This window comes from Oncorhynchus kisutch, linkage group LG13, assembly GCF_002021735.2.
Source record: "Oncorhynchus kisutch isolate 150728-3 linkage group LG13, Okis_V2, whole genome shotgun sequence".
NCBI classification, from domain to species: domain Eukaryota; kingdom Metazoa; phylum Chordata; class Actinopteri; order Salmoniformes; family Salmonidae; genus Oncorhynchus; species Oncorhynchus kisutch.
The window spans coordinates 53,957,937-53,978,198 of NC_034186.2; the positions used below are offsets into that span (position 1 = coordinate 53,957,937).

At 40.3% G+C, this 20,262-nt stretch overlaps 1 protein-coding gene and 1 long non-coding RNA gene across 4 annotated transcripts in view; one reads left to right on the plus strand and one right to left on the minus strand.

Annotated features, from left to right (window-relative positions):
• The window catches only part of ubxn11 (UBX domain protein 11), a 25,528-nt gene continuing 5,266 nt past the window's right edge, over positions 1-20,262 (minus strand). Inside the window, exons 2-16 of one of the 3 annotated variants that reach the window (XM_020498331.2) lie at positions 18,582-18,729; positions 18,168-18,327; positions 18,021-18,055; positions 17,409-17,531; positions 16,921-17,021; positions 12,722-12,776; positions 12,200-12,279; positions 11,746-11,869; positions 11,176-11,396; positions 10,795-10,872; positions 10,528-10,672; positions 10,115-10,218; positions 9,948-10,021; positions 9,653-9,802; positions 1-3,314 (exon numbers count right to left, since the gene is read on the minus strand). In XM_020498331.2, coding sequence (XP_020353920.1) covers positions 3,173-3,314; positions 9,653-9,802; positions 9,948-10,021; positions 10,115-10,218; positions 10,528-10,672; positions 10,795-10,872; positions 11,176-11,396; positions 11,746-11,869; positions 12,200-12,279; positions 12,722-12,776; positions 16,921-17,021; positions 17,409-17,531; positions 18,021-18,055; positions 18,168-18,327; positions 18,582-18,693 — 1,704 coding nt within the window. In that variant the 5' untranslated portion in view covers positions 18,694-18,729 and the 3' untranslated portion in view covers positions 1-3,172. Of the gene's footprint in view, positions 3,315-9,652; positions 9,803-9,947; positions 10,022-10,114; positions 10,219-10,527; positions 10,673-10,794; positions 10,873-11,175; positions 11,397-11,745; positions 11,870-12,199; positions 12,280-12,721; positions 12,777-16,920; positions 17,022-17,408; positions 17,532-18,020; positions 18,056-18,167; positions 19,196-20,262 lie in introns of those variants that run through there. The other 2 variants (XM_020498333.2, XM_020498332.2) reach the window with 2 other exon arrangements.
• Positions 19,169-20,262, plus strand: part of LOC116353094 (uncharacterized) — a 1,926-nt gene continuing 832 nt past the window's right edge. The window contains exons 1-2 of the long non-coding RNA XR_004202459.1: positions 19,169-19,281; positions 19,492-19,518. This is a non-coding gene — a long non-coding RNA (uncharacterized LOC116353094). The remainder of the gene's footprint in view (positions 19,282-19,491; positions 19,519-20,262) is intronic.

The window sequence follows — 20,262 nt, forward strand, 5'->3', positions numbered from 1 at the left end:
GTGTGGGTGGCTGTTAAGTGGTAGGGCTAATACTGAAAAGACATTCTGTCAGCAGTATAACTGAGATATTGTTCAGAGACATCCGTCCCGTCTGTACAATAGCACAGTTACATTTGTTTTTCATGTTTGCAGATATCTCTCTCAGGTAGTGGGCTTGCTTTGATGATCAATCTGTAGATCGAAACTGTTAAGGTTCTGCGCTTTTGCTGCCGTCGCCCGTAAAATTTGCTAGTGGCTTTTTTTCTCAAAACTTTACTTATTTTAGTGTTTCAAGCCAACAGAGCAACTCTACATTCTTGAAACATTTCTTTGTGGGTTGTCTTCTAAGAAGAAGATATCTCCATCACAGCTAGTTTTGGGGATAACGGTCCGTGGCAATGAGGACTGAAGCCATTTTACACACTCCTTTAACACTATTTGTGGTACTGGTTTGTTGGTAAGGGTCTGTCTTACAGAGCAACATACTGTAATTTAACAGGTGAGTCCCTGTGCCTACTTTGTCCTGATACACTGTGTTCACTTTGGTGCCCATATCTGTACAAGCAAAATGTCTCTGCCATCCGTGTTGATAGTATTATTTTATTTCCATCTAATAGCGAGAAATGTTTTGGTTCCAAGTTAATAACTTAACTAATGGATGCCAGTATTTTGCCATGAAAAAAAAAAATGTGCGACATGACTAAACACTAATGGTAAATCTACAGGTTATGGTCTTATGGACAATTTTTTTTACTTCGCTGTGCTGCTCCCCAGATTGCAGTTCCACTGAGATACATATTTAATTGGTCACTGGAAAAGGGGTTGTTTGCAAATGTATGGAAGCATGCGAAACTGTGTCCTATTCCGAAAGACTGCAAAGAACCCATTACTCCTGCCAATAGTCGACCAATTAGTCTACTCCCTACACTCAGTAAGAGAATATTGGAGGGTAATTGTGAGTAGACAAATGTGGGAGTATATGGAAAAGAATGATCTGATTACAGCCAATCAGCATGCTTATCGCAAAAACTATTCCACTACCACTGCATTGGTTGACATGACTGACCAGTGGCTCAATGCTATGGATAATGGCAGGTTTGTAGGTGTACTATTTTTAGATTTCAGTGCAGCATTTGATTTAGTGGATCATGAAATTAATGCATTATGGTTTTAAGGAGGTAGCATTGAATAGGGTACAGTCATATCTAACTGACAGGAAACAGTCTACCTATATCAATGGTTCATTTTCTTCCCCTAATGTGTTAAACTGTGGAATACCACAGGGCAGCTGCCTTGGGCCACTTCTCTACTTAATATACACCAACGACCTTCCCTATGCCTTGGTTGAAACTCAAGCTACTATATTTGCAGATGATACTACAATTTATGCAGCAAGACAATCGGTTCAACAGGTACAGCAAGCTTTGCAAGGAGATTTGGAGATTATCAGGAAATGGGTTTGCCAAAACAAACTTGCTTTAAACACCAAGAAAACCAAAGCTATGTTGGTCTGTTCAACTAGGAAAATGCCAAAACAGCATGGGATACAATTAAATATGGGAGGAGTACAAATTGAAGAAGTGGCAGAAACCAAACTACTGGGAGTGCAGCTAGACAACTGCTTATCATGGTCGTCTCAAATAACAAATTTATGTTAAAAAAAATATATTAAAACAGCATGCATAATCAGAAGGATAGCTAAATATTTACCAGGGAAAATGCTTCAGCAAATAACACAGGCATTGGTTGAGAGTCAAGTGAACTATTGTTCAGTGGTCTGGGGAAATGCATCATCTAGTGAAGTTAGGAGGCTGCAGAATGCACAGAATAAAGCAGCAAGGATTGTTTTAAGGCGGAGATATGGTTCTTCTGTTGCAGTCATGCGCAGTGTTCTTGGTTGGTCATCAATCGACAAGATAAGCATGTTTTTTTTCAATTATCTTATTTTATAATATACATAATTTAAAACAGCCGAGTTCTATTCACATTGGTATTCAGTTGGTAAGAGACAGACATTCCGTATATACTAGGAATAGATTGTCCACCATCTATGCGTAATCCAGACAGAAAAAAGAAATGGGCAAAATAACATTTTGATTTAGAGCAATAAAGAAATGGAATAAATTAACTGAGCAAACTAGAAACCTTTCAATATATACATTTAAACATTATTTTAAAACAATTTAAATATAGTATATAGAAATGTTGTGGGACTATAGTAGATGAAGAATCAATATTTTTTTAGATTGAGTATTTATTGGGTCATTATGCTAGTGTATTATGTATGTTTGTAATAGTGTGTTATATGTGAAAGTGTGTTTTGTATTATAAATTGTATTTTAATGTTAAGGACTCTTGGAAGATTAGTCCAAATGGGGACTAAAAGAGATCCTAATAAAATCAAACACTAACTTTCATCTAGTTTGTTTCAGTGTTTGAAGAGCAAAAAAAACAGTGGTTTGATTTATTGATGGAACGTCACGTCAAATGCTTTCCTTCAGTTGACGAACATCATGGCACTAAGTTGGGACAGACATTTGGATGTCTAACATTGTCTAGATGAGACTAATGTGAGTTTTCATTTGAGCTTTAACAAAGTTAGACAAACTTGCCTTATGTCAAATGTTTTTCAAAAATGTAAATGTTTTATATTGAATATATTTTTTATCCTTAATTGTATTTACACATTTTAGAAATAACGTTTTTTCAATAAGTTGGCTTTGATCTTGTAATTTTCTTTACCTTTAAAATGTAAGGATTTTAATCAGAGTCAGCGATATGACGTAGATGCATAGTGGGCCAATTTTCCGCAACAACCAAGATCATTGGCGCGCCAGGCTAAACGTCTCTGCTGTTTTGGTCCCTAAGAGTATGAAAAGAAACCCATGCCCATGTACAAATACTGTGTGTGTGAGAGTGAATCTTGCTCATGCAATGTTATTTCGCTAACTCTACCTCTTTTTTTTTTTTAAGCAGTCATGGTTCAAGGTGAATTATCTACATCAATAATTATGCAAGTGTCCCTATGGAAATTAGGATTTTCCCATGTCATGATGATCCTGAAAAGGATTGTTCTGTAAGTGTTGGCACCCCCTAGTGTCACATCCCTATCAGATCTGAATATACATGCTTATGAAAGTAAATACAATATTTTATAACCATGAGGAGAGTGACAGGGCGATTTGTTGCTCTGTCATTGACGAGGGCCTGGCCTAGTCCTAAGCAGCAGAGCAGCATTGGGAGTAAGCCCACAGGAGAGGAGTGTCTGAGAGTCCTCACTGTACCAGCGCTGTGGGAACGCACTGATGATATCATACGCTGTGGCATCTGTCCATCTGAAATTGTGAGGGAGAGAGAGTTGATAGTGATGGAATAGCACAGGACTGGGCTTTCATAAAATGTCAAACAGACTGGGATGTGACTTTGTTCTGCCATGCAGATTCTTCGTCACTGATCATTTGGACAAATCGCGATTCCCATTTAGAGGAGTGGATACTTCGCTAGCCTCGTTAGTACATTTTCAAGCACGTCTCCCCCAGAATTTAATCAAGCATCTGATGCAATTATGCCAGGTGTGTGTGTGTGTGTGTGTGTGTGTGTGTGTGTGTGTGTGTGTGTGTGTGTGTGTGTGTATACAGTGGGGCAAAAAAGTATTTAGTCAGCCACCAATTGTGCAAGTTCTCCCACTTAAGATGAGAGAGGCCTGTAATTTCCGTCAAAGGTACACTTTAACTATGACAGACAAAATTAGATTTAAAAAATCCAGAAAATCACATCGTAGGATTTTTTAATGAATTTATTTGCAAATTATGGTGGAAAATAAGTATTTGGTCACCTACAAGCAAGCAAGATTTCTGGCTCTCACAGACCTGTAACTTCTTCTTTAAGAGGCTCCTCTGTCCTCCACTCGTTACCTGTATTAATGGCACCTGTTTGAACTTATCAGTATAAAAGACACCTGTCCACAACCTCAAACAGTCACACTCCAAACTCCAATATGGCCAAGACCAAAGAGCTGTCAAAGGACACCAGAAACAAAATTGTAGACCTGCACCAGGCTGGGAAGACTGAATCTGCACTAGGTAAGCAGCTTGGTTTGAAGAAATCAACTGTGGGAGCAATTACTAGGAAATGGAAGACATACAAGACCACTGATAATCTCCCTCGATCTTGCTCCACGCAAGATCTCACCCCGTGGGGTCAAAATGATCACAAGAACAGTGAGCAAAAATCCCAGAACCACACGGGGGGGGGGGGGGGGGCGACGACCTAGTGAATGACCTGCAGAGAGCTGGGACCAAAGTAACAAAGCCTACCATAAGCAAGGGCATTGAAGATGAAACGTGGCTGGGTCTTTCAGCATGACAATGATCCCAAACACACCGCCCGGGCAACGAAGGAGTGGCTTCGTTAGAAGCATTTCAAGGTCCTGGAGTGGCCTAGCCAGTCTCCAGATCTCCACCCCATAGAAAATCTTTGGAGGGAGTTGAAAGTCCAACAGCCCCAAAACATCACTGCTCTAGAGGAGATCTGCATGGAGGAATGGGCCAAAATACCAGCAACACTGTGTGAACCTTGTGAAGAGGTTTGACCTCTGTCATTGCCAACAAAGGGTATATATAAAAGTATTGAGATAAACTTTTGTTATTGACCAAATACTTATTTTCTCATTTTGTCTGTCATAGTTGAAGTGTACCTATGATGGAATTTACAGGCCTCTCTCATATTTTTAAGTGGGAGAACTTGCACAATTGGTGGCTGACTAAATACCTTTTTGCCCCACTGTATATATTTTAAATGTAGGGGGTGGATCAGCTTTACTATTGCAAATAAATTGATAGAAGCCACAATGTAATTGTCTGCATTTCCCCATATTGTCTTAAATAAATACAGTATCAGTCAACAGTTGACACCTACTCATTCAAGGGTTTTTCATTTTTTTTTTTCATTGTAGAATAATAGTGGAGTCATCTAAACTATGAAATAACACATGGAATCATGTAGTAACCGAAAAAGTGTTAAACATCAAAATATATTTTTAATTCTTCAAAGTACCCTTTGCTTTGATAGCTTTGCACACACTTGGCATTCTCTCAACCAGCTTCACCTGGAATACTTTTCCAACAGTCTTCTAGGAGTTCCCACATATGCTGAGCACTTGTTGGCTGCTTATCCTTCACTCTGCGGTCCAACTCATCCCAAACCATCTCAATTGGGTTGAGGTCGGGTGATTGTGGAGACCAGGTCATCTGATGCATCACTCTCCTTGGTCAAATATCCCTTACACAGCCTGGTGGTGTGTTGGGCCATTGTCCTGTTGAAAAACAAGTCCACTAAGCGCGAACCAGATGGGATGGTGTATTCTTGCAGAATGCTGTGGTAGCCATGATGGTTAAGTGTGCCTTGAATTCTAAATAAATCAGACTTGTATGTATACTCCCCCCACCTTGTCACAACACAATTGATTGGCTCAAATACATTATGAAGGAAAGAAATTCCACAAATTAACTTTCAACAAGGCACACCTGTTCATTTAAATGCATTCCAGGTGACGACCTCATGGTTTAGAGAATGCCAAGAATGCAAATCTGTCATCAAGGCAGTGTGGCTACTTTGAAGAACCTAAAATATATTTAGATTGGTTTAACACTTTTTTTGGTTACTACATTTTTCCATGTGTGTTATTTCATAGTTGTGATGTCTTCACTATTATTCTACAAAGAAAATAGTACAAATAAAGAAACCCTTGAGTGAGTAGGTGTCAACTTTTGACTGGTACTGTATATGTTATCCTTTTATTTATACATATATACTACCGTTAAAGTTTGGGGTCACTTAGAAATGTCCTTGTTTTTGAAAGAAAATCATGTTTTTTTTGTCCATTTAAAATAACATCAAATTGATCAGAAATACAGTGTAGACATTATTAATGTTGTAAATTACTTTTGTAGCTAGAAACGGCTGATTTGTTTTAATGGAATATCTATATAGGCATATAGAGGCCCATTATCAGCAACCATCACTCCTGTATCAGCATTTGTGGGTTCGATTACAGGCTCAAAATGGCCAGAAACAAATAACTTTCTTCTGAAACTCGTCAGTCTATTCTTGTTATGAATACTTACGGAAATAAGTATTCAGAAAAAGAATAGACTGACGAGTTTCAGAAGAAAGTTCTTTATGAGACTCCTAGAGCCTGCCGCCTCGGCCAAACTGAGCAATCGGGGAGAAGGGCGTTGGTCAGGGAGGTGACTTAGAACCCAATGGTCAGTCTGACAGAGCTACGGACAGAGCTATCTCTACGGTGAAGCATGGTGGTGGCAGCATCATGCTGTGGGGATGTTTTTCAGCGGCAGGGACTGGGAGAATAGTCAGGATCGAGGCAAAGATGAATGGGGCAAAGTACAGAGATATCCTTGATGAAAATATACTCCAGAGACCTCAGGACCTCAGACTGGGGCGAAGATTCACCTTCCGACAGGACAACGACCCTAAGCCCACAGCCAAGACAACACAGGAGTGGCTTCGGGACAAGTCTCTGAATGTCCTTGAGTGGTCCTGCCAGAGCCCGGACTTGAACACGATCAAACATCTCTTGAGACCTAAAAATAGCTGTGTAGCAATGGTCCCCATTCAACCTGACAGAGCTTGAGAGGATCTGCAGAGAAGAATGGGAGAAACTCCCCAAATACAGATGTGCCAAGCTTGTAGAGTCATACCCAAAGAGACTCAAGGCTGTAATCGCTGCCAAAGATATTTCAACAAAGTACTAAGGGTCTGAATACTTATGTAAATGTGATAATCTAATTGTATTTATTTTTTAAATTCAACTGGGTTTTTTAATCCCGTTTTTGCTTTTTCATTATGGGGTGTTGTGTACAGATTGATGAGGGACAACAAAATCCATCAGTTTTAGAATAAGGCTGTAACCTAACAAAATGTGGGAAAACTCAAGGGGTATGAATACTTTCCGAAGGCACTGTACATATTATATACATTTTACGGACACAGTATATTTTCCTTAAGTTATTGTTTTTAGTACCATCTTTCAGCTCCCCTCAACCCCTCTCATTATCTCTGAAGACCATCCAGTTTTGATTTCTATTTGCCATACAGTAACAGTCAAAGGTTTGGACACCTACTTATTTCAAGGGTTCTTCTTTATTTTTACTATTTTCTACATTGTAGAATAATAGTGAAGACATCAAAACTATGAAATAACACATGGATCATGTAGTAACCAAAATAGTGTTAAACAAATCAAAATATATTCTTCAAATTGTCACCCTTTGCCATGATGACAGCTTTGCACACTCTTGGCATTCTCTAAAGCAGCTTCATGTGGTAGTCACCTGGAATGCATTTCAGTTAGCAGGTGTGCCTTAAAAGTTAATTTGTGGAATTTCTTTCCTTCTTAATGCGTTTGAGCCAATCAGTTGTGTTGTGACGAGGTACAGAAGATAGCCCTATTTGGTAAAAGACCAAGTCCATATTATGGCAAGAACAGCTCAAATAAGCAAAGAGAAATGACATTCCATCATTCCTTTAAGACATGACAATCAGTCAAAAGAGACTATTTCAAGAAATTTGAACGTTTCTTCAAGTGCAGTCGCAAAAACCATCAAGCGCTATGATGAAACTGGCTGTCATGAGGACCGCCACAGGATGTCACAATCGTCGTAAGAAGCGGACCAAAGCGCAGCGTGGTGTGAATGCATAATTTAATAGATGACGAAAAGCACGACGTAAACTGTACAAAAACAATAAACAAATAACGACTGTGACGCTATCATAAGAACTGTGCTGACACAAGCAACTAACATAGACAATCACCCACAATGACAAAACAGGCTACCTAAATATGGTTCCCAATCAGAGACAACGACTAACACCTGCCTCTGATTGAGAACCATATCAGGCCAAACACAGAAACAGACAAACTAGACATCCAACATAGAATGCCCACCCAGCTCACGTCCTGACCAACACTAAAACAAGGAAAACACAAAATAACTATGGTCAGAACGTGACCCAGAGTTACCTCTGCTCCAGAGGATAAGTTCTTTAGAGTTACCAGCCTCAGAAATTGCAGCCTAAATAAATGCATCACAGAGTTCAAGTAACAGACACATCTCAACATCAACTGTTCAGGTGAGACTGTGTGAATCAGGCCTTCATGGTCGAATTACTGCAAAGAAACCACTCCTAAAGGACACCAATAAGAAGAAGAGACTTGCTTGACATTAGACCGGTGGAAATCTGTCCTTTGGTCTGGACCCCAAATTGGAGATTTTTGGTTGCAACCACCGTGTCTTTGTGAGATGCTGTGTGGGTGAACGGATGATCTCTGCATGTGTATCGCATGGAGGAGGAGGTGTTACGGTCTGGGGGTGCTTTACTGGTGACACTGTCTGTGATTTATTTAGAATTCAAGGCACACTTAACCAGCATGGCTACCACAGCATTCTGCAGTGATACGCCATCCCATCTGGTTTAGGTCTATGATCTGTTTTTCAACAGGACGATGACCCAACACACCTCCAGGCTGTGAAAGGATTATTTTACCAAGAAGGAGAGTGATGGAATGCTGCATCAAATGACCTGACCTCCACAATCACCCGACCTCAACCTAATTGAGATGGTTTGGGATGAGTCGGACTGCAGAGTGAAGGAAAAGCAGTCAACAAGTGCTCGCATATGTGGGAACTCCTTCAAGATGGTTGGAAAATTATTCTAGGTGAAGCTGGTTGAGATTGCCAAGAGTGTGCAAAGCTGTCATCATTGCAAAGGGTGGCTACTTGGAAGAATCTCCCATATATAAAAATATTTTGATTTGTTTAACACTTTTTTTTGGTTACTACATGATTCCATATGTGTTATTTCATAGTTTCAATGTATTCATTATTATTCTACAATGTAGAAATTAGTTTTAAAAAATTAAGAAAACACTGGAATGAGGAGGTGTTCTAAAACTTTTGACCGGTAGTGTAGACAGGTGTGTGCCTTTCCCAATCATGTCCAATCCAGTTCTAGAAACATCTCAAGGGTGATCAATGGAAACAGGATGCACCTCAACTCAATTTTTGATTCTTATAGCAAAGAGTCTGTGAATACTTACATAAATAAGGTATGTTTTTTATTTTTAATACATTTTCAAAAACCTATTTTCGCTTTGTCATTATGGTGTGTAGATTGAGAGGATTTTTTATTTATTATTCCATGTGGAAAAAGTCAAGGGGTCTGAATACTTTCCGAAGGCACTGTACATAACATTCTATTGTTGCAAGAATTTTGTATAATTTAAATTGAAAAACTTGTAAGTTTTGAATCTGGTGTTATTTTGTGTATCAGTTCATAAACCATGTGCCATGGAATTGGTAAATCGAAAATCTCTTCCCAATTATTTTGCAATCTGTATGGCACAGCTGTCAATTTTTGGGTCCTTAAATTAAACTGGTATACCTTTTTTATTTAATGCAGGATCGACATACAAGTTCCTTACTTTCTCCCCCTTCTATTTGCCTCTTCCATTTTTGCGGAATGCAAGATTTTAGTTCTGGGCGTCCGAGATTAACATGACCCAAAAGTCACTGTGACTGAGATGAAGTACTGTGAACGTGATGGACTTCTTGGGCAAAATACTCTGCACAGCATTTTGTAGCTCCCAACCCACCTGTGCTTGTCCAGATACTGGCGCAGATGACCTATGGTCTCTGAGAAACGCATCTTCATGATGTAGGTGTGCTCGCCATCCTCTGACTTCACCCTCAGTGTGGTGACATCACGGACCAAGTTATGGGGATCAGTCTCATGCAACTCCAACCTGAGTTAGAGTAGAGAAAACAGGTTCATAATCCACATTAGCAAATGTGTGTCCCTCTTCCAGGGTCTCCTCTGTCACAAGGTCCCGCAAGGCCCCCTAGTGGTGGAAGTGAAGGTATTGTGAATACTTCTAGACACCTGCATACCTCTCTTTCATAGCCTGTAGCTCTGGTGTGTCTATGACGGTCACAGCATGGCTGTTTGAAGCATCAGAAGAGCCCTAAACACAAGACACAGGCATTTACTAGCATATAGTATACGCGTGTCCATCATCTACAGGTATATGCTGAAACATGCAACAGATCTGTCTCACCTGTAGACTGGCTTTCACGGAGTCTCTGATGTCAATCACTCTACCAGCCTTCACCACCACCTTGGGCAGCCTGTTCAGGAATTGGTCCATTGTCAGTTTTCTGCCTGTGGGTAAGTCAATGTTCAAGTCAGAGCAAAAGAGGCTTGGGTTGAATCTCAAGTGATATACATATAGTTAAACCAACTTCAAATATGAAATTCAATTATTTCATTGATTCCTTGTGTCCTCTCCTCGCCTCCCCAAAGAAGATCCAAGGTTTCTCCCCATCTCATGCATGTTCAGGAGGAGGCGAGGAGAGAGGACTCGAGGAATCCCAAAAAATACAATTGAGATTCCACCCCTGCAGTTGGTTCAACTAGAGTGTAAAGTGTAGCATTTGTTTTTGGGAACAAAGTGATACAGAGGGGACCAACCGGGTATCTGGGAGACGGTACAGTAGGCGTGTTCTAAGCTGTCTGATTTCTCCCCCTCTGTGCATCCAACCACAGCCTGCCCCTTCCCAGGGAACTCGGCCCACGGTCGCCTCTCTTGGAACTCCTCCTCTCGCCTGTCGTGAACCTGTGTACACCGAAAGAGGACGTCCCACTACTCACCACAAAACAAACAGGAAATACATTGTCCATGTAGTCCGTTTTCCTACCGTCAGCACATTTCAAATCCACGCACACACACACACACACCTGAAAGGGCACCCCGTCTGCAAACCTGTCCTGTAGCTCAGAAGGGAAGTATCCGTCCATCAGGTCTTGCATGCACTGCTGCAAAGTCATGAGCGGCAGGGTGTCAGACACATTGGACTGAGATACGAACTGAGCTTTCTGTACTTATTCTGTCTGCTACAATCTGAGAGAGAGTCGAAACATTGAAATCAAAGAATCTTCAGTGAAAATGTATCAAAAATCATGCCTGGTTCAAATATCTAGTCTGTTTCATTACCTGGTGTGTGTTGTACTCTCTCGTAATAACCTTAACAGTAGCTGATTTGGTTCTGGGTGCTGAGATTATGTACTGACTAGCCAGTCGGAGTATAGCGAGTATTCCCTATTAGTCTCTGTCTGTACCTGTGTGCTGGCTTCCTGGTAAGAGCGGAAGGGCCCATTGAACATGAAGATGCCATTGCTGTAGAGCCGTAGTGGAATGAGGTGCTGCTGGGCCAGCTGAGCCCCTCTGGACGTGACCCTGACGTAGGACTCTCCCTCCCCAGCCAGGATGTTTAACTGCTGGATGTTCTGGAGCACCAGGTCAAAGTTTATCTGGAAGTTCCTCCTGGCCACAGAGGTCTCTGTAAAAGACAGGCCACCATAATAAGTGAATGCATAATTAAGATTTTCTGTTTGAAAATCATCCAGGCATCACATGAGCACAGCTCGTGAAACTTTAACTGGTGCATTGAAACAATGGCAGCTCCTTTGTACTGTTGGAAGTTACCGTTTGAAGATGTGATTCGATTAGGTTTTACTTGGCTGCCTGTTAAGGAGGGTGTACTGTTACAGCATGTTCAGATAGAAATGTATCACGTAGAAAGAATATGACTGCCTGTCAGATAGAATAGGGAATCTTAGCAGCTCTGTTAATTAGATTTCTATCTGCAGTATAAGGCTCAGCACTTAATAATTCCCTGGTTCCTTTACCTGGTTGCCGCACCCCTCTCTCGGAGCTCTGAGTCTGCTCAGCTTCCTCTACTTCCTGTTGACTGGCTGTGTCACGCTCCTCTCCGCTCCCCACCCAGATCATTCCGTAGTCGTTCAGAAACCGCTGAGTGGGGAAAAACCCACTGTGAGTTTAAAGAAAAGTTTGCAGTGACATCAGTTAAAGAGGTGAACTAAACTATTTAGAACAGACTTAGAGATGACTCAACCACCAGAACTCAACTTCTCTGTTATACTGTATGTAGAAAAGTTCAAGTCTAAATTGGACATGCACTGACTTATTAAGATATATTGTAAATCACACAGACACAGGTTAGTGCTTCTATGGCTTTCAATACTGTGTGGTCCATCTATGTCTGTGCAATGTACCAAACTGTTCGCTGAGGACCAAAAAAAACATTGCTCCGTTGTATTACCATGGCGATGATGATCTTACCTCCATCTCCGATACCTGGCCCTGAAGCCTGTGGCATGTTTTTATGAGATCATCCTCTCTGCTCCTATCACTGTTTTTCTCTAAAAATCACAGAAACAGAATGGTTTTGGTTAACCAAATATAACTTGTTCCATACTCTTAATATCTTTTCTTTTCACTTAACAGAGATGAGGGCGGTGACGGAAGTAGAGAACACTGTATAGGCCTACATGGGGCTGTATTCCTATAAATACATGAATACTAGGCCTACATGGGGCTGTATTCCTATAAATACATGAATACTAGGCCTACATGGGGCTGTATTCCTATAAATACATGAATACTAGGCCTACATGGGGCTGTATTTCTATAAATACATGAATACTAGGCCTACATGGGGCTGTATTCCTATAAATACATGAATACTAGGCCTACATGGGGCTGTATTCCTATAAATACATGCATACTAGGCCTACATGTGTTGTGACTGGAACTCTGTGGTTCCAGAACTGTATGATATATATGGTAGGCTGAAATAACTACCTGTTGACTTCTGAAGAAGCTTCATTTTCTCCCCCAGAGCTGTAATTATTTTCTCCTTCAAATAGAAAATAACAAAATAAACATTGATATGTTGTCAAGTCAAGAGCTTGGTCTGTACATACAGTGCCTTGCGAAAGTATTCGGGCCCCCTTGAACTTTGCGACCTTTTGCCACATTTCAGGCTTCAAACATAAAGATATAAAACTGTATTTTTTTGTGAAGAATCAACAACAAGTGGGACACAATCATGAAGTGGAATGACATTTATTGGATTTTTCAAACTTTTTTAACAAATCAAAAACTGAAAAATTGGGCGTGCAAAATTATTCAGCCCCCTTAAGTTAATACTTTGTAGCGCCACCTATTGCTGCGATTACAGCTGTAAGTCGCTTGGGGTATGTCTCTATCAGTTTTGCACATCGAGAGACTGAATTTTTTTCCCATTACTCCTTGCAAAACAGCTCGAGCTCAGTGAGGTTGGATGGAGAGCATTTGTCAACAGCAGTTTTCAGTTCTTTCCACAGGTTCTCGATTGGATTCAGGTCTGGACTTTGACTTGGCCATTCTAACACCTGGATATGTTTATTTTTGAACCATTCCATTGTAGATTTTGCTTTATGTTTTGGATCATTGTCTTGATGGAAGACAAATCTCCGTCCCAGTCTCAGGTCTTTTGCAGACTCCATCGGGTTTTCTTCCAGAATGGTCCTGTATTTGGCTCCATCCATCTTCCCATCAATTTTAACCATCTTCCCTGTCCCTGCTGAAGAAAGGCAGGCCCAAACCATGATTCTGCCACCACCATGTTTGACAGTGGGGATGGTGTGGTCAGGGTGATGAGCTGTGTTGCTTTTACGCCAAACATAACGTTTTGCATTGTTGCCAAAAAGTTCCATTTTGGTTTCATCTGACCAGAGCACCTTCTTCCACATGTTTGGTGTGTCTCCCAGGTGGCTTGTGGCAAACTTTAAACGACACTTTTTATGGATATCTTTAAGAAATGGCTTTCTTCTTGCCACTCTTCCATAAAGGGCAGATTTGTGCAATATACGACTGATTGTTGTCCTATGGACAGAGTCTCCCACCTCAGCTGTAGATCTCTGCAGTTCATCCAGAGTGATCATGGGCCTCTTGGCTGCATCTCTGATCAGTCTTCTCCTTGTATGAGCTGAAAGCTTAGAGGGACGGCCAGGTCTTGGTAGATTTGCAGTGGTCTGATACTCCTTCCATTTCAATATTATCGCTTGCACAGTGCTCCTTGGGAGGTTTAAAGCTTGGGAAATCTTTTTGTATCCAAATCCGGCTTTAAACTTCTTCACAACAGTATCTCGGACCTGCCTGGTGTGTTCCTTGTTCTTCATGATGCTCTCTGCGCTTTTAACGGACCTCTGAGACTATCACAGTGCAGGTGCATTTATACGGAGACTTGATTACACACAGGTGGATTGTATTTATCATCATTAGTCATTTAGGTCAACATTGGATCATTCAGAGATCCTCACTGAACTTTTGGAGAGAGTTTGCTGCACTGAAAGTAAAGGGGCTGAATAATTTTGCACGCCCAATTTATCCAATAAATGTCGTTCCACTTCATGATTGTGTCCCACTTGTTGTTGATTCTTCACAAAAAAATACAGTTTTATATCTTTATGTTTGAAGCCTGAAATGTGGCAAAAGGTCGCAAAGTTCAAGGGGGCCGAATACTTTCGCAAGGCACTGTATATCAATATTTGGGCATGTACTTCATGCATAGAATACTAGCCGGATGTGTATAGACTACTGCTGTTTTTAGTATCCGTTTTCAGAGTTGGGGAAGCTACTCTGAAAATATAGTTTACCAATTACTTCAGACTGGAAGAAGTTGAGCTACAGTAAAGCTACCCTTAAGAGAAATATAGTTTGTTGACTGAAGCTACTTTGAAAAAGTAGTTCACTACATCAAAACTGCCTTGTAAAAAAGTATTATATCTAAGTCTGAAAAGTCATATAAATGTACTGGGTTGAAAAATATATACTGTGCATTCGGAAAGTTTTCAGACCCCATGACTTTTTCCACATTTTGTTACGTTACAGCCTTATTATAAAATGTATTAAATTGCCTTTCCCCCCCTCAATCTACACACAATACCCCATAAAGACAAAGAAAAATTGTAGCAAATGTATTAAAAACATGTAACTGAAATAATACATTTACATAAGTATTCAGACCCTTTACTCAGTACTTTGTTGAAGCACATTTGGCAGCGATTACAGCCTTGAGTCTTCTTGCGTATGACGCTACAAGCTTGACACACCTGTTTTTGGAGAGTTTCTCCCATTCTTCTCTGTAGATCCTCTCAAGCTCTGTCAGGTGGGATGGGGAAGGTTGCTGCACAGCTATTTTCAGGTTTCTCCAGAGATGTTCGATTGGGTTCAAGTTTGGGCTCTGGCTGGGCCACTCAAGGACATTCAGAGACTTGTCCCGAAGCCACTCCTGCGATGTCTTGGCTGTGTGCTTAGGGTTTTTGTCCTGTTAGAAGGTGAACCATTGACCCAGTCTGATGTCCTGAGCCCTCACAGTCCTGAGCGCCCACAGCATGATGCTGCCACCATCATGCTTCACCGTAGGGATGGTGCCAGGATTCCTCCATACGTGACGCTTGGAATTCAGGCCAAAGAGTTCCATCTTGGATTCATCAGACCAGAGAACCTTGTTTCTCATGGTCTGAGAGTCATTTAGGTGCCTTTTGGCAAACTTCAAACGGCTGTCATGTGCCTTTGACTGAGGAGTGGCTTCCGTCTGGCCACTCTACTATAAAGGCCTGATTGGTGGAGTGTTGCAGAGATAGTTGTCCTTCTGGAAGGTTCTTCCATCTCCACGGAGGAAATCTGGAGCTCTGTCAGAGTGCTCATCGGGTTCTTGGTCAACCTCCCTGACCAACGCCCTTCTCTCCAGATTGCACAGTTTGGCCGGGTGGCCAGCTCTAGGAAGAGTCTTAGTGGTTCCAAACTTCTTCCATTTAAGAATGACGGAGGCCCCTGTGTTCTTGGGGACCTTCATTGCTGCAGACATTTCTTGGTACCCTTCCTCAGATCTGTGCCTCAACACAATCCTGTCTCAGAGCTCTACAGACAATTCCTTTGACCTCATGACTTGGTTTTTGCTCTGACATACACTGTCAACTGTGAGACCTTATATAGACAGGTGTGTGCCTTTCCAAATAATGTCCAATCAATTGAATTTACCACAGGTGGACTCCACTCAAGTTGTAGAAACATCTCAAGGATGATCAATGGAAACAGGATGCACCTGACCTCAACTCATAGCAAAGGGTTTGAAAACTTATGCAAACATTTCCAAAAAAAAGAAAACGTTTTTGCTTTGTCATTATGTAGAGTGATGAGAAAAAACAAAAACAATTGAATCAATTTTAGAATAAGGCTGTAAAGTAACAAAATGTGGAAAAAGTCAAGGGATCTGAATACTTTCCGAATGCACTGTACGCTGTATATTCTTTGGTGAAACATTGAATGGGTAATTGCAGTAGTTAGCTACACTGTTTACAGGGGTGGCTTCCACTGTTAGAGTGGTAGCCTAGTGGTTAGAGCGTTGGGCCAGTAACATCTTTGGAAAATATGCTGCTGCTTGTGGAGGTCTCTTATTACCTCATCATACAAACTATAATAGGTATCTTGCCAAACAAAATATGAGAAGCCTCTTATAGCACACACTTATAGTATAAGTATAACTATAGTATAAGTCTATTGTCATGCAAACTACAACGAACAAAAGGTCCAACACAGAATACTGATGCAACATTCACACATTTGGCAGATTTCTTGTTTTTGTTTTTGTTTAGAAAACCTTTATTGGCACCATTTAGCTACTGTTCATACATACTGATACTTGTGTATGTATGTATGATACTTGTGTGACAGGCATCCTGTACGTGCAACTTCATCAGCATTCGGTGGTTAAGCTTTCCTTTAAAATGCATGCTTCTGATTGGTTGTTGCGGAGGATCACAGAGGTTGATGTGGTTGAGGTCGATTTCAGATCTAACCCTCCGCTGTCTCGCTGGAGGGGTTCACAGAAGCGTTGTTCCCGTTTTTTTCATTGATTTGCACTGGAAGTCGCTCTGGATAAGTGTGTGCTAAATACCTCAAATGTAATGTACAATGTCATTTCTTTGTCTGAACGTGTGCGGTACTTGGCTCACCTTGTGATCAATGTCCAGGGCTTGGGTCTTCACCTTGGTCTCCAGCAGGGTCAGCCTCTGCACCATAGAGGACATCAGCTCCAAATCACTAGGGGGTGCACCTGTAGGGTTCAATCAGAGTTCACTAGATCAGGAAGTGTAATACCTGTATAATAAAGGCTACTGTATGACACTCGGCAGACGTTTTTCCCCCCAAAGTGTCTTAAGGTACAATGACGCATACATTTTTTTACTGATTCTGAGAACACTCTGTTTCAATGTTACTGTACATTATCAGAAACCCAAACTGGCTTTTTAGAAACCCACGTTTGTGACCACAGTGCTGTATTAGGAAAATCAGACACATTATTTTGTGGTCAATGCACACCACATACTGATCTAACAACCATGCATGAGATTTCCAGTGTTGTCGAAATGTGACGTGACGTTGGTTGTGGTTGTGAATATTTCAGCACAGGGCGAGTTGTAAGGACATCAAACAAACATACAACAACTGTTGCTTTTCCTTTGTTTGCCATTTGATTTGGAAGGACAGGCACTATCAGTGGCTTGAGCCTGAGGCGCAGGGTGATTCAAAGCAGATACATCATTCAGCAGAGTAGCTCCATATTCTAAAGGAAAGGAAAGACAAGAACACAACCAGAATGACCCCAGGTTTTTAAAGAGCTGTATTCAGAGGCAGTATATGTTTCAAATAATTGGATATCTCATAGTTAGACTATAGCATGGTTCCCCAACTGACGGCCCGCGTGGGTGATTTTATTTGACCATTCAAGTTTTATGAGCAAAAAAGAATACTAAAATTATATTTATATTTAAATGTTTTATTGTTATTTGTAAAAGACTGTAAATACACCAGCAAATCAGCTCCAAGTTATTTTAATTTTGGAAATCTGTTCCAAAGTATTCCCATGCACAATAGAGAGATACAGTATGTGATCGTATACCAACCTAAGCAAGGTTTGAAATTCTTATGATTTAGTCAAATATTATATCTTCTTGTGGTCAATTTGCATCCTACAAATTATTTGTAATTATGTTCTGCCTCCTGGCCAACTGCTCAAGAAAAATATCGTCTTTGAAAGACCTTAATCCCATACCTGAAAATGGATTCTCCTTGAAAGGCACTCTTCTCCTATTTGAGAAAAAATTTGCAATCATCAGTAATGCAAATGAACATGGAAATCCATCTAATTTCAATACTTATTGTCTAGGAAACGATCCACTTTGGTTTCTCTTGAACATACCCTTGCTGGTTCATGGGCCCGGGAAGAGGCACACGTCGGTTTTTCCTCAACATTGAAAGTGGTGAGCTCATCTCCTTACGTTCATAAAACACTTGGGGTCGATTGGATGCACAAATGGCTAGCAGACTAGTGTAGAGGTAATTTTGTGATTCAACAAACCCTAAACCGTAACAAAAAAAACGATATTTATACGCACCTTGTACTGAACAAGACTGGTTACTCGCATCAATGCCTCTGTCTCGTCATTTAATATTCAAACACCTCCTGGCTGACATTGACATGGTTGACATGCAAGCACATAGCAGCTAAAAACGCAAAATAAATGTCCTGAAAGTGTACACTTGGTTCAGTTAATAGGCTTAATAAACGAAATCAACTATTATTTGTCATGCTAGGAATTTATGAATGACTTACAAGTGAATGACTCTAGATTCTGTAGGTTGGAATATTGTGCTTGCTCTTCTTTTACATCTAGAGGATTGTTTGGAGTTCGTTGCCATTGGTAACGTGGATCGTGACATTTCATTGGCTCGTTGCTGGTTCCAGAATTAAATACACCCTCCTTCACACCGTGAAGAACCAGCCAAAGTGATACATTGTTATTCAAAGTATGACATTGTGATCATCCATCGACAAAACATTGATATAAATGGAATGATGTACACAAACACTTGTCTACTGTTGTTTCAAAAGTTGTCACACACCTAGCCCTACATCAGAACACATACCGTGCATGCTATACAAAACATAACAATACAATGCAATACAATACATTAAATAGACTATTGGCATATATGGAAAAAAATGAAGAATACAAAAATACCCACTAGTGCCAAATATCAAAAAAAATATTTGTAGGCCCTATTAAAGTTAATTTATACTGCTCATGACTGTAAAACAGATCTCTGTACTTGTGCCCATGCAGTCATGGTGCACACACCCCTTTCAGACCCTTCCTCTTCTAGCTGAAATAAACACAGATACACTTTTGCTGTTCAGAGACTCAACCCTCTTCAACATTAACGAAGCTCTGGTCTGTGCTGTCTTCATCCTGCTGGTGCTGTCTGTGTTCACAGAGGCCAAGGTGAGGCATCCTTCAACCACAGAGGTCAAGGTAAGAACCAAAATATCAGTATTAGTAAAGAATTAAGTAGAGATTAGCCATATGGATTGTAGAGTTCAGCAATGTAGAGGTCTGAAGTTGTATACATATCATCAATAGCACTTACATGTGATGATTTGTTTCCAGGTATTGTTAACGTTTAAGCAACAGCCTAAATTGTTGTGAAATGTCTAAAATGGTCCTATTTCCTTTGTCTTTCAGGTGAATGGAACCAAAATGCCAGACAGGGTATTCCCTTGTTTGATTGTTTTTTACAAATTGATTGAGCTAATGTGTCTATAGGCCTACCTGCAATAAGGGTTGTTCTTGAAATGCAGTGGCATTTGGGCTTGGCCTTTTGGAAAAAATGTACTTCATTTTTCTCTTTTTTTTTCTTCTTTTTTTTTCTTTTTTTCTTCTTTTTTTTCTTTTTAAATGTATTGGGTACATCTTCCCATTCTAAGTGAACTAATATGGTAGCTTAATGCCTTTTAATAATGTTTTACTATTATGATAACATCGTGTCACCAGCAGGAGTAGTTACACCAATGATGGTAACTCCAATGACAACATTTTGGTAATTGAGGATTTTCTTAAATGGAGGACACAGGTGCTCGAATCTAAGGCCATTAAGCCTTTTAAAAATAATTTACTAAACTGTTTTTGTTTCATAATTTTGTATTTTCCCTACCTTTAAAAGGTGTAACACAAATTACACTCTTTAGACACACCAAATGATCAATGGAATCCTCAAATGTATGAGACACTAAAAGGGTGTGATTAACTAATAATTGTTTTTAATATAGACCTTCCCAGTGCAATGGTTTGCAACTGGAGGGAATGGAAGGTCCTTGTATATCTTTGTAATGAGTGATTTTCAAGGTTGTTACACCAATAGGATAAAACTTAGGGACACACATTATATTTGTAAAAAATAATAGTTATTTTAATAGCCTGTTTTGTTTTTATTGAGCTATACAAGATGTGTAATAC